At 33.4% G+C, this 14689-nt stretch overlaps 1 protein-coding gene across 1 annotated transcript; it reads left to right on the top strand.

Moving 5' to 3' along the window:
- The first annotated feature begins 1103 nt into the window (after window positions 1–1103).
- Window positions 1104–11464, top strand: LOC114260715 (AUGMIN subunit 6). The gene is made up of 13 exons (XM_028200878.2): window positions 1104–1489; window positions 1621–1677; window positions 1786–1880; window positions 2861–3011; window positions 3485–3610; window positions 3724–3880; window positions 6265–6325; window positions 6422–6725; window positions 7750–7875; window positions 9217–9378; window positions 9487–9739; window positions 9839–10309; window positions 10824–11464. The coding sequence occupies exons 1-13, from the start codon at window positions 1274–1276 to the stop codon at window positions 10862–10864; spliced, it is 2220 nt and encodes a 739-aa protein (XP_028056679.2). The 5' UTR covers window positions 1104–1273; the 3' UTR covers window positions 10865–11464.
- The last annotated feature ends 3225 nt before the right edge of the window (window positions 11465–14689 follow it).

The raw sequence follows: 14689 nt of genomic DNA, 5'->3' as shown, positions 1-14689 counted from the left end.
TTGTAAAAATTGATTTGTGGGGAAAAATTAGGATTGAGAGTTGTGTAGCCGTAATTGTTGACTTTTGGTGAATAGTGTTAACTTTTTAACTTTTTGAGTAACTTTTTAACTTTTTGGCCTTATTCTAAGAAGAAGATGAAAAAGGTGAAAAATAGGGAAAAAAATATTTTAATAATATTTTAAGAAAATAATAGAAAGTTTGATGGGAAAAATAAATAAAAAAGTAATTTTTAAAATAAGATATAAATATTTTAATAATATTTTAAAATAAAATTTAAATAAATTGATGGGGATGCTCTTAGGCCAAGTTTGGAAAGTTGTCAAAAAGTCAAAAAGTCAAAAAATTACTCAAAAAGTTAAAAGTTATCACTATTCACCAAAAGTAAAAAATTACAATTGCACAACTCCTAATTTTAATTTTCCCCTACACACTAATTTATATAATTTTTTAATACACATTTTTTTATAAAAAGTCAAAAAATTAACCAAAGCAACCATATTTTTTTTCCTCAACTTTTTAGTTCAAAAAAATAAAAATACACTTATTTAGAACACTTCAAATAACCCCTTAGTCCAGGCTCTTTCCTCGTGGGGTTAAATAAGGAAAGGAAAATGAGTAGAAACTCTAATTAGAACTACCACTAATGATGTGACCTATTGTCATAGTACGTGGTGTGTTTGTTCTTTTTTTTTTTATATTTTTAACTTTTCTACTTCATTAGTGATGAGTTTAGAGCCACCGTTGGGTTAAACAGAATGGCCAGAGTGATTTGATTTGAGGGTACGAAGAACAGGCTTGATGGGCATGCGAAGCAAGGAATCACATCCCATCCGCGAAGTTGGCCGGCAACAAACAGTACACCAACAGGTCACCGGCGCACGTTAGAGGCGTCCCCTCTTCTCCCATTTCAAAATTCCCCCAATCGACTCAAATCGTGATTCCTTTATCCCTGGGGGTTCTTGGGCCCCACCCCACAAACTTTAAAAAAATTCAAAAAGAAACCCCCTTTCCATCCCAAAAATATACAATCGCACCCAAACGTTGAAACTTCTACCCTAAATCACGCTCTTTACGTAATTAAGCAATTTTCCAGGGACCTGTATTTGAAAATTACAACGTAACATTTTAAGCAAATTAAAATAAAAAACCAACCAAAAACACAGAGGAAAGCCGAGAAGAGAGAGAGGGAGCAAAATTACAGATGTAGAGAGAGAAACAGAGGCAGAAAGAGAGGAAATCTAGATAGAGAGAGAGGGGGGAAGTGAGAAGGTGATGACGATGGACAGAGAAAAGGAGAGAGAGATAGAGCTAGAGAGTGCAATGTACACTAACTGTTTGTTGTTAGGGCTCGATCCATCGATCATCGGCATCGGAGCCAACACCGGCACCCCTCGGGTCGGTCTCTTCCGTCACTCAAACCCTAAATTGGGCGAACAGCTTCTCTACTTCATCTTGTCTTCTCTTCGAGGTCCAGTTCAATCCGCAAAAGTACTCTCTCTCTCTCTCTCTATATATATATATGTGTGTGTGTGTGTGTGTGTGTGTGTATCTTGCCTGAATTTACTTTTGATTTGATATCGATCTGTTATGTTCAATTTTCTAACACTGAGATCTTCCAGGACTTCGATAAAGTTTGGCCAATTTTCGATTCTGCGCAGTCACGCGACTTTCGGAAGGTAATTTTATTTGATTCGCATCAAAACTGGCTTGATTTACCATATATAGATGTTGAGTCTATGTTATTTGATTTACTATCAATTTGTTTGATTGTTTGTGTTTGTTAGGTTGTGCAAAGTATAATCAGTGAGCTTGAATCGCAAGGGGCACTACCTAGGAGCAATTCAAGGGTTTCGTCGCTCGCTACGTGTTGTGGACCGAGGTGGGTTGATGGACATGTTTATTGTGTGGTTATTTTATTTCTTCAATCAATGTGGGCTATCTTGGAACCGTTGTGTTATACTGACGATCATCCAAGATGTATTGTATTCTATTGTTTTTTTTAGTTGTAAATTGCCATTCAGGCTGTCTCTATAATAACTATGTTGATGAATTGATCAATTTTGGAATTGTGGTATGTAGAATGTGTGTTAGCAAGGGGACAGAGGCTTTCTGATGCAGAACTGGTTAGGAGCTTTAGGAAAATGCTTCTCAAAATTGGGGTTTTTGGCTGGTTGAGGTTATGGGAAGCTGGTTGGCTTATGGTTTAATAAGACAGGACTATAGGAAAAATGTTTTAGGTTTTGGGGATTGGCTGGAATTGCTTGATTTCGAAAGAGTGAGGTCTCTGAATTTTAAGATTTATGGCTGTTGGAAGTTTGGATAGCAAACTACCTTATGGTTTCTGGGTTGAACTAGGGGGGGCAAAATCTGGAGGAAGAAAGGGGGTTTAAGGGCTGTAAATAGTTATTTATTTATTTATCTTTAATATATATATTTTATGAGTTCCCTGGATGGAAGAAGAATTATGATGGAATCACCCTCAAGGTTAGGTTGAGACAAATAATCTTTGTTTATGGGAAAAAAGATTATATGGATACTCATAATTTATGGGTTTTTGCCTTTTCAGACTTCTAAAATTCCAAAGTATGGCCCTTCAAATGCCAAGACTATTCTAAATCCAGTGTAGACTACATGAAACCTTCATACATAGCTTGTCTCATAATACAGTTGATTGATATTTACAATGGACTACAGTCAATGTCCAGAAAAACCTAGAATTACCAACAACATATTGGACTAGAGTAAATACAATAAGGAAGACATGAGAGACTACCATTTTCACTTCCCCTTTCATGAAAAAACATGCATCGTATGATGTTTATTGCAGTTGAAGTTGATAATATCATATCTGGACTGCAGATTTGTTGAACTCTTGTGGCAACTTTCTTTGCATGCTTTGCGGGAGGTTCATAGACGAACATTTGCAGCTGATGTTGCTTCTAACCCGCTTCCTGCTTCATTGACAGATGTAGCTTTCTCGCATGCAGCTACGCTACTTCCTGTAACAAAGGTAGTTCTTATTCTTATTATTACTATTAATCAGTTGTTTGATACGGTCACTTTCAAAGAGACTGTAATATAATAAAAAAACATGGTATTGATAGGAGATATGTAGACGGTAAAACCTTTTTGTTTGTTTGTGTGTGTATGTGTGGAAAGATAGTTAATATCAAGAGTTATTCTTGCTAATTGGTTTTCACTTTTCATTAATAGAATTGTTTTTGTGAAAAAATAAGTGATTCAACTTCAAGATTTGATGTTGGTGTACCTTGGCAACCCTTAATAGGAGTGCATTGGTTCATATAAGGCAGCTTAGGCTTCCCCCCAAAGGCTGCATGTTACTTTACTGTTAAGCACTGAGGAAGAAAATCAATGTGGCACCACATACATAGGGACATGCCCATATATTTTTTCAGCTTCTGTCAAAAAATGACTTTATTTGATTTTTATTTCTTCTGACTTGAGCTTTGTATGACTTTACAGGCTAGAATAGCACTTGAACGGAGGAGGTTTCTGCAAAATGCTGAGACAGCAGTCCAAAGACAGGCTATGTGGTCAAATTTGGCTCATGAAATGACAGCAGAATTCCGTGGTCTTTGTGCTGAAGAGGTAGAAGGGAAACTCATTCACATTAATTTTGGGTTTTATGATTACTAGATGTCTTTATCTTTTTATAGGGCTTTAATTTTGCTTACACTTTGCTTTGGATTCCTGGAACTCAGGCTTATTTGCAGCAAGAACTGGAAAAGCTACATGACTTGAGAAACAAAGTAAAGTTGGAAGGGGAACTGTGGGATGAACTTGTATCTAGCTCAAGTCATAATTCTCATTTAGTTCAAAGAGCCACTCGCTTATGGGATTCTTTATTAGCTCGAAAGAGTAAGTACAAAAATCTTATAGATCTCTTTGTAATGCCTGTAGTGCTTTTGTAGCATGTAGCTTGGTTGGAATTTTTTTTTGGGATACACTACCAATAAGTCCTAATAGTTGGACATCCTCATTTGGGAACAGGCGTTTTTAGTAACTTTTTGGTTTTTTGGCTAAAATATTATGTAAAAAAAACTAGTATGTTTGGGATGACTTTTTGATTTTTTACGAAAAGATGTGCAAAAAGTAGAGAGAAGGGAATCTTTCACTTTTTAGTATAGGTTGTTGGATTTTTGGTTTTTTTTTGTCTTTTTGACTTTTTGGCTAAAAAAGTCACTTGCCAAATGAGACCGCCCATCAACTCCTATTGAAAATAAGTTTTAGTAATATTGTCATTAAAAATATTTTTTTGTCACTATTTTTTTTTGCAGATGTTGCTAAAAATTGACAATTAGTGACTTTTTTTTATCACAATTTTTATAAATTGTTGTTAAAATTTACAATTAGTAACATTTTTCTGTGACGAATTTTTCAAATTGTCATTGAAAGTTGAAAATTAATAACTTTTTTTTATGATTATTTTTTTAAACTGTCGCTAAAACTTATAATTAGTGACATTTTTTGTGACAATTTTCAAACTGTCGCTGAAAATTAACAATTAGTGACGTTTTTTAATAGTATTTGATGAAAAACGTCATTAATTATCATAGGACCTATTAGACAATAAGTCCATTTATTATGACTTACATGTAAGTTTTCATTTTTTTTGGGGTGATAACTTATGAGATACTTCCTATATTTGATTGAAATAATAATGTTTCAGGCCTTTGATGGGATAAGGCTTTCTTGAGATGAGTTGTACCCTTGTAGGCATTGGTGAGATTCCAGAATAGCTAGTGTGATGTTTGCTCAAATCATCTTTGTTTCTGTCTCCCTGTGTAGCCCATCTCCATCTCTCAATGGCCTTTTCCTTTCTGTATTTATTTTTAATTTTTTTGTGTCGAAGACAAAATCAGACTCATCAGACCTCTTTTCTTTGAAGTATATTTTATTTATTTGTTGAGATTGGATTTCATGATAAAGAGAAGAACAAAGTCATTGAACTTCTGCCCCAACTGCTGAGACATCTCACCCAATTGTGATCATTCATCTAGTCACATGCAGGATTAAAATTTTATATCTAGTAGATCTTCAATTGTTGGTTGGTCTTTGTGTTACAAGAATGGCATTAGGATAAGCGAAAAGTATAAGGTCTGTTTTTCTTCATCTTCGGATCTTTTTGTCACATTGATGGGTTAATTTGTCAAAAGCACAAGTTGATCTTGAACACCTTTGTTTAGGATCGAATGATGCCTGAAGCACCCAAAATTCATCTTGGCTCCGTTCTTTTGCAGCACTATGTCATTGTAATAATGTAATATCTTCAATGCTGAAAAGCGTAACTTAGATCTCCACTGGGTCAGAAGATGTTTCAGATGTTTTTTCAAACTGATAGGTTGGTTTGTGACATGGAAAGGTCTTCCTTATAGCTGTTGTTTGTTCCCAATGTGTCTGGCATTACACTTATTCTTCATTTAATAAATCCATGAACTTTGTTATGGACTCCACTTTCTACCATTATTTGAATGATGTGTGACTTAAGTCTACTGTTTTGCTGCGAAACCCTTCTTGAGTTCGCCAAATTTATCTCGTGATCTTCAGAAATTGTAGACATCAACTACTTGTGACCAATATATGAATTATTGTTATTACAACTCTTACCTCTATGTCTGGATGAGATTTACGTAGATGCTGAGAAGCTTGCATATGTAGTGATGCTGCGTGAAAAATTGAATATCTACAATGCGAGCTAAGTTTTTTTTGCTAATATGCTAATGCATATTTCTGGTGCATATATATATGCGTATTTTCCTTTTATACACTGATTTTGATAGACTAGTGTAAAATAACAGTATGCATGATTTTGTCACTTCCTTTGCACTTTCAACAATCATCAATGTCTATGAAGAACTTGCTTCTTTGTTGAATAGTGTGCCTTCATGCTTGACTTGCTTGCATCGGGCTAATTGCTTTTAAATTGGACATCACCTCCTTTCCACCTTGCAAATTTCTCTAATTAATCTAGTGACTTATCAATGGATGACCTTGACTGCATACTGTTTTTGCATTCAAGCATGAAATCATTCTTCACTCACTGATCTGAATAACCACCACCAAGGCCTCCTTTTCCTTTGCTCGGATGATAAATCAGCATCATAAAAGTGTTCCTTCAATTTTGGTGCTTTTTTTTTTTTGTCTTTTTTCGATACAACGGGAAGGATCAATTGGTGCTATAATTGTTTCATTTCTGCAGTATCTTCTTCATAGATATTGATAGTTACTACGACTATGTGCAGGTCAACATGAAGTTCTTGCCTCAGGCCCTATTGAGGACCTGATAGCTCATCGGGAGCATAGGTAATTTCCTGTGTTATATCATTTTGTGCTTCTGCAGATGACATTTGCCCATGTACATGTTGTGTTCTTGTGTAATGTATATTGTTCCCAATTTAGGTACCGCATCTCTGGATCAGCTTTGGTTGCAGCTATGGATCAAAGTTCTCAGGTACCTTATGCAGATGTTTTGACCGTCCAGCCTGGTAATCTATTAGATGACAAAGAACAGACAGATGGATCATATGCCAATGTAAATAGAGAAAAGCCAAACAATGGTTTTGATTCTTCTATGCAAAATGATGAAAAATTTTCTCGAGTGGACGATAGAAGTGGAAGAGTTCACCCCACTGTTGATATAGCAGAAATTCTCCGGCGTTGGACGCATGCCTTACAACGTATTCATAAACAGTCCCTTCAGCTGGTACGCTATTCTTATCAATGGAGATATACTTTGTCTGGTAGTCTTGAAAAGCATTTGATTCGTCCTGTATAGCTAACTTCTTCTTTGTTGTGTGGCTCAAAACTAAAGCCATATATCCTATCAATAAATGTGATACATTTCAAACTACTCATAATTGTGATATTATTGAACTTGACTAATTGTCTCTGGGTTGGGGAGGTTGAGTTAACTGGTTCAAGTAGAGACCTGATGTCATGCTGGACTGAGAGACTGAGGGAGAGAGATTTTGGTTATATCCTACCTAATTATTTTCCAGGAAAATGAATATGCCTTACCAACATTACACTGCTTTTGTTTCACTCGTTGTCATAGAGAGAGTGGTTGCTTACTGATTAGGTTACAAATATGCAACATGATTAATTTGTCATAAGAGAGTTTTTTTCCTCACGTGATCTATCCATGTGTGCTTTTTGTGATTTCGCCAGATCAAGGAAGAGTTGTGTTGATTTTTCTTTTGAACAAGTGCATGCCCTAGAATTCCTGTCATCAACTGGCGTTTGTTTTTCCATAGACCATTCATTTTTGCATGATTCCATGAAGAGTATTGGTTATTTTGATTCAGAATAATCTTTCATGCATTGATAGTTTTCTCATGTATTACCATGAAGCTTAATTGTCAGCAGAATTTTTTTTGTTGCAAACTTCATTTTTAAAGAAAACATCATTTATAAGGAGGTTGTCACTGTATATGTTTCTTGTTGAAAAGGCTTTCATAGGTAATTTTCATTTTTTATAAACCTAAAACTGTAGCTGTCCATTAACCAAATCATGTTGTACTAATTAGAAAATTAATCTTGCAATATACCATACTTGACATTCTGGATTGTGACTAAGCAATTACTTATGCTGAGTTTCAGCTTTCAGTTTTCCTTGCTTTCTGTCTATTTTGTTGTCCATTTCTTTTTACAAATCTTTTGGTTAATATATTCTTTGGTCATCATCTCTGAGGCGGTTATCATATTGTTTTACACTACTTGTGTTGTAGGCAAAAGCTAATGATGGGGAGGGTCCTGAGCTTCTTCGAAGTGCACATGATGGCAGTACTAGTGGCCATGCTGAATCATTGGCAGCAACTCTTACTGAACATCAGCAACACTTAGCTAGCATACAGGTAAACAAATTCGATTTCTGATTTTGAGTTGGGGTGGTAGTATTACTTTCTGTTTAAAGCCTGAGTTTATGTGGTAACCAGGCCTAACTTTGAGCAGTTTCAATTTTTCAGTTGCTGCTTGATATTGGGCGAATTTTATTTTATTTTTTTAAATGTCATGGGCATTTTCCGTTGTTCTTTTTATTATTCTGTTTAATTGTGCGCATGATTTCAATATAGTTATTACAATACATCTTTCTTTATGTTCTATTATTACATTCAAACAAGCTCAATTAGTACACATTAATGTGTGTTTGGGAGGGAAAAAATTGGGTACACATCTAACCTTTGGCATAGTGCACAAAGTGGTTGCCTCGTAATTTGAACCCATAACCTCCAGGTTTAGTAGGCCAAGATTTTACCATCGAACCAATGGTCACCCCTTCTAATATTACATTCATGGGAAAAAAATTGTTTCAAGTTGGCAACTCTTATTTCTCGATTGCCATTTTCTGCCATTGATATTTGGCAACTGGTGCTATTGTGTTTTCTAGCAGTTGTAACCGCAAGTTTTCAGTCTCAAAGTTCAACTAATTGCATTTTTTTACTTGGGTGAGTGATTGACAAATATTCATTGTTGCTGCGATTTTAAACTGGAAGAAGAAATTGCATGCTTTACATGCATCTAATTTGGAGTTCAACCCTTGCAAGATTTTTAATGTGCTTAAATTGGCAGATATACTATCTAAAGGGTTGATGGCTTGCCAAAAGGAGGACGTTGTTAGAGAAAGCAGTGTAAAATCTTTAAACCCAACTTGGAAGTTAAAAATGAATAAATGGGACATGTGGTTTTATTTAATTCAGGATAGAAAAGTGGCCATGGAAGTTACCTTGTGAGTGGGTCGGGGAAGTTGAAATTGGCGTTAAAGGAAGTGGATAGGTGTTTTGTGATTGATGAATGCTTTTTGAATGATTAGATGGCAACAGATTGGGTGAGACATTTTGTCATTGAAAATAATTTAATTTATTTTTTAATGAAATTTTATTTCCAATAGCATTCTGTTCCAGAAAAGTCAGTCAGTCATATTTTTTGGGCCATTTAATCATGAAATGAAAGTGCATCAAATTCTGCCGGTTCTATCCAATTACCTGACTACGCTGTTAGTTAACTGATTTACTTGGAGAATGAAGTTGATTGCTCTGGATTTTTCACAATATACATTTATTTCTAGTCTAGTTGCTCTTATAGTTATGAGTTGTATGCTGAATGCATCTGAAACACTTTCTACTATATGTTTTGCATTAATCTGGACGGTCACTGTATTTCAAGATTTTTCTCATATTAAAATTTGTGGCATGTAGGTGCTCATCAATCAACTGAAGGATGTTGCCCCAGCAATACAAAATTCAATAACAGAGCTTACAGAGGAAGTGAACAGTGTTTCCTCCAATCTTCCCCCAGCTACCAAGCATAATGGCAGATCAACCTCACCTATTCAAGCACAGAGCATTGGAAGAGCAACGGTGACTGTTCTGTGAATGATATTTTTTCATGGAGAATGTTACCCTCAACATTTGCCCAGCCTTCTGTATTTGCATCTATAGTGCTAATAATGCTTTTGAATTGTACAGGAAAGTAGTAGTGATGAAGTTGCTGATGTGGCTTCGAGATTATCAACAGTTCAGCTAGAGAAAGTGTCAGCCAGTCCCCCTGCTTTAAAACTCCCTCCTTTGTTTAGTGTGACACCAAATTCTTCTGCGAAAGGTGGGAATGTGCAAAAGCGACACACCTTAGCTCAAACTAATCAAATAGAAAATATTTCAGAAAGGAAGTCTCTGGACCAGCCTCTGTCAAATAGTAATCACGCTGATAATCCCCCACAAGGTTCTTAGTTTTCTGTTTCTTCTCCCACTTTCCATCAGCTTGTGAAAGGCATTTGACATTCCAGTTAAAATATTTAATTCTTATTTTTCATATTTCCAGACAGTGACAATTCTTATGTCCAGAACTTAAAGCGGTCTGTCAGAGAAGCTGCTCTGTCAATGCAGTCTTGCAATTTGGAATCATCACAGGACAATCGATCTGATGATAGTTCTGAGCACTACTTTGTTCCACTTTCAGGAACTGGGTTTTCTCATATTGGCCCAGATAAAAAACTAGGTCCAGTAAGGAGTAAAATGTTGTTTGCATCTCAAGACCTTTCTGTTGAGAATCGTGCTCCAAATGGTCATGCTCAGAGCAAGTACAAGGAACTACCACAAATGTTAAATGACTTGGATTCATTTCCTGAGTATGACAGTGTAAGTGATTTTCTCTCAGCTGCTGGGTCAAATTTTACAGTTTCCGATTCACAGAAGTCGTATTATGACACGGGGGAAGTTCAAGATCAAGTATTCTCGCCTCCTTTGCTAATGGACACATCATTCTTTGGAGATTCTTATGAAGACTTACTCGGTATGTTGGTGCGGCAACATTATTTCTGATTTCCTTGGCATCCATTAATGCCTGTTTCTGATTTCCTTGGCATTCATTACGTGTTAGTTAGGTGTCTTGTCTTTGTAATCATGCTACGTATATGATGCTTGGAATTGGACATTCTTTAGTTCCCAGTTGCTTTGGGGAAACGACACAGGTTGTCTCTAGTATCATATATTTGTCTGAAAGTTTCAAAATATGACATGAGTTGTAAGCACAAAAACAAAAGCATGCACAGGAACAGTTGTGCAAAAAGTCAACTATTAGGTGTGCCTTGCTTAGGAAATTGTTAAATATGAAAATTGTTTTTCTGGAGGATTTGATTATCTGGTATGAAGATATCCTTCACTTTTTCTAGACAAATCCATCCATTTGAAGAACCGTGGTATACTTGATGCGTGATTTAGATGCTGTCAACTGCTTGATTGTAGATCATGAAATATTTTTCTTAATTTCAATTTTTGTTTTGAAAGTTTGTTTTGTTCCTTTGCAGCACCATTATCAGAAACTGAAACCGCCTTGATGGAGCGCTAAAATCAGACTGTGGACGACCCTACTGTTGTATTCTCCAGGAGATAATTAAGTTGCTGTTAACTTGTGTTTTCATTTATCCATTGCGATATTCTTCTATCCAATTTCTTTGTGTATGAAATGGTTGCCTGTATGAATCTCTGTTCCTTCTTCCAGCCTTGTCATGTATGCCCTCTCCTACATATGCACATCCTCTATCCAGTATTCAGGAGCATAGCTTTGACGTTGAAATCATAATCATGTGCCAATTGATTCAAGTTTTTGGAGACTAGAAATCAGTGCCCAACCAAATAATCAGTTTGGTGCGAAATTCTACTGGGGTTACCTTTACTACCTCTTCCAGACCTTACTGTATGCAGAAGCCTTGTGCATTGGGTACGACTTTTTGTTTTGTTTTGTTTTTCAGATTGTCTTGTGTTGGTTGACTCTCAAAGTTAATTGTCGATGAACTAATTTATACGTGTTGATTTATGCGTTGCATGGGATACATCAGTTTCTGTTGCGATTAGATAAAATGTGAGAATTTTCAGTCTTGGCTGTTGCAACGTTCTTCTACTCTGTAATTCATTTATTCTATATGGCATCATTTGTATTTTTTTTGCTTCTCACCGTATTACTGACATTTTAAAGAGTTTTTTTTCCATTTATATATATTGTGTCTATTGTTCTTATATACCAATTGTTCTGAAGTTGCAGAGAGAAGAAACAAATTCAGAACTGACACAAGTTTCTTGAACTGTTCTTAATTTTTATGTTTTCAAGTGTTTGGTTGTCTATTGTAATTAATTTTGTGATTTTCCATAATCTTCTTAGTTGTTTTTAATTCATCCATGGCCCAAATCATGCAATTGGGATGCACCAAAAGAAAAATATTGAGCTGTACAATTGCTTTTCTTTGTCTGTTTTGGTTGGCCCATTGCACTATTTTTGGTTTGACCTTTCTTTTGGATCCAGATTGATTGAATTTGTTGGGCTGAGGATTTCTATTGGGATTGTGAACCAATAGATGAAGGATCCTGATGGTGATGCTCCACCAACTTTTATGGTTGTGGGTTACAATTTACTTTCCAAGTTTTGGCCAATAACTACTTAATTATTTTTAAAATAAAGAGTGTAATTGTTTTACATTCATAAAATTCATAAAGAATTTTTATTAAAGTTTTTCACTTTTAAAATGAAATGCCTTTTAAGAAGGATGAGTTTTAATTTTAAAATTTAGAGTGATCAAATCTCAACAATGACATGGACAATAAGCATATCATGGCCAATTTCACTTTTACGTTATGTTATGTTTGGATTGAGCGATTTGGAGAGAAAAAAAGAAAGAAATGGAGAGATATGTATTTTTCTTACTTGTTTAGATAATCTAAGTGGAGAGAAATGGAAAGAAATTGAGAGAAATAGAGGGAAATTCATTTCTCTTACAAGCTTCATTTTTAATCTTCCCAAAAGTGAAGGGATTGGGAGAGAAAAGAAATTACTGTTTTCATAATATTAATTTTGTCCCTATAAAAATAAAAGAAATAAAATGATTAAAAATATGAAAAGGTTATTTTGGTAATATAACATAAAATAATTTTTTTTCTTCCTTCTTAATGAAATCTAATCAAACAAGAATGAGAGAAATTATAATTATTTTATTTCTTTTAGTTGTTCCTTATCCAAACAAAAATTAGAAAAATCACAATTATTTCATTTTATTTCTTTTCTCTTATTATTTAAGTAATCATTTCTTTTCTTTTCCTCCTAAATTTTCACACACACTGTTAAAGTCAAGTACATCGCTTATGTCTCCATCAATGTAACTAGCAATGCGCCAGCAAATTGTCAATAATAATTTAGAATTCAAGGGTTTTAATGATTCTTACAAGTTTACTTGGGACTTTAAAAATGGCACTTCTTTACCAACTGTTGCATATAAATTTATGAGCCGTGCTACCGACCCCCAGTGGAGCGATTTTCACTGATAATCCCAGTGAGGTGTCGCCTCTTCATTGGTTGAAAAAAATAATAATAATAATTTTTTTTGCACCAATTACACGCGACCCCAGTACTCCCACCGGGAGTCGGAGGCTTTTTTCTAAATTTATTCCGTCACAATATTAGAAGTTTGAGTTAGTGAATTAGGGTCATCAACACAATTAGTGCATAGAAATTTATCCAATTGTCAACAATTTTTTGATTGAAAATCTAATAAATTTTTAAAAATATTAAACTTTGGTTTGCTTTTATTTTTGATAAATTTTAAATCAGTTTTAATTCAACTGATTATGAGTGGAGTTCAAATAATTTACTTTTTTATTACAAATTTATATGTTATTTTAAATACATATTATAAACTTAAACAATTGAGTTTGAATCTAGCTCAAAAATTTAATCAACTTCACAATATATTTAAATGTAATTTAGTTTAGTCAAATACTAATCAAACTGAATAATTGTTTGATGTTTGCGTTTAAAATGAAATGTTACTGTCTATATCCTTATTTATTTGAACTAAGGCCCTGTTTGTTTCACTGGATATAACAAGGAGGATATAATATAATGTGAGATTTAGTCAGGATATATAATGAATATGATATATATATTGGATAATATATCTCTCAATTCATGCTTGTTGACTTGATATATAAAACTGGATATGTATTATCGATGTTTGTTTCACAAAATATATTGTGGGATATAAACAAGTAATTTTCAAGATTACCCTCATAATATATTTTAAATACCCATATTGGAACTAATGCAAATAAACAAATTAAAAATTCAGAACTAATGCAAATAAACAAATTAAAAATTTATATTATTTTTTATTGGAACAAATTAAAGATTCATATTACATTCAATAATTTTTCCAAACAAAAAATAAATTATATTACATTAATGTCAACCTGATAATGATAAAAAAAAATTATATTATATGAAATTCAAAAATTATATTAAATTAAATTCAATAATATTGTATTATATTAAATTCAAAAATTATATTAAATTAAATTCAATAATATTAAATTAAATTCAATAATATTATATTATATTAAATTCAAAATTTATATTAAATTATATTATATTATATTCAATAATATTAAATTAAATTCAATAATTATATTATATTAAATTTAAAAATTATATTATATTATATTAGATAGACTAGAGGGTGAATTGGACCTTTTAAATCATATCCGAAACTATGGGATATGATATAATGGGGGATGGTGGTATTGTATATCCTCCAATTTTAGGAGATATACAATTTCATAGTATATTACTAGCGGTAACATGTGCGATGCACGGAAAAATAGACTATATATATTTTGTGTGATAAATAAATCATCTTAATCTTAAATTATATCTTAATAGCGACAAGCCATAATATTAAGCCATCTAGGAAGATGTTAACAATAATTAACCCACAAAATTTTACAATAAAATTTGATAAGCATAAGAAATTATTAATTATAAAAATTGTTGAGAATAATAGTACCACAATCACTTGATAACATCTATACTATATATATAAATTTACTTGGACTTTTAAATCAGTGGTGTATATTATCATTGTGGGATCAAATTATGAATAAATATCAACTTTTAATTATAATTTATAAGTAATTTAAAAAAAAAATTAATCCAAGTTTGTTGCCTTGCTTATAAAAAGAACCTCTCAAACAAATCATTAATTAATTATATTAGCAACTCTCTATCTTTGATTTCCTCTATCAATGACACACTCATATCATATCAAAGTATAAATCATTCTCTATAGTTTGAATAATACTTGCATAGTTCCTATGTCATTTTTAAAAAATTAATCAAGATAAGAATGTC

Source organism: Camellia sinensis, chromosome 1 (assembly GCF_055761805.1).
Source record: "Camellia sinensis isolate YWXY chromosome 1, ASM5576180v1, whole genome shotgun sequence".
In the NCBI taxonomy this organism is placed as follows: domain Eukaryota; kingdom Viridiplantae; phylum Streptophyta; class Magnoliopsida; order Ericales; family Theaceae; genus Camellia; species Camellia sinensis.
Note: the sequence above shows the minus strand (reverse complement) of the source record. Positions and strands in the feature narration are given on the sequence as shown.

Coding starts and splice junctions, on each gene's coding strand:
- LOC114260715 (XM_028200878.2), top strand. CDS start 1,274: ATGACGATGGACAGAGAAAAGGAGAGAGAGATAGAGCTAGAGAGTGCA. Junction 1,490..1,620: donor GTCCAGTTCAATCCGCAAAA/GTACTCTCTCTC, acceptor GAGATCTTCCAG/GACTTCGATAAAGTTTGGCC. Junction 9,740..9,838: donor CGCTGATAATCCCCCACAAG/GTTCTTAGTTTT, acceptor TCATATTTCCAG/ACAGTGACAATTCTTATGTC.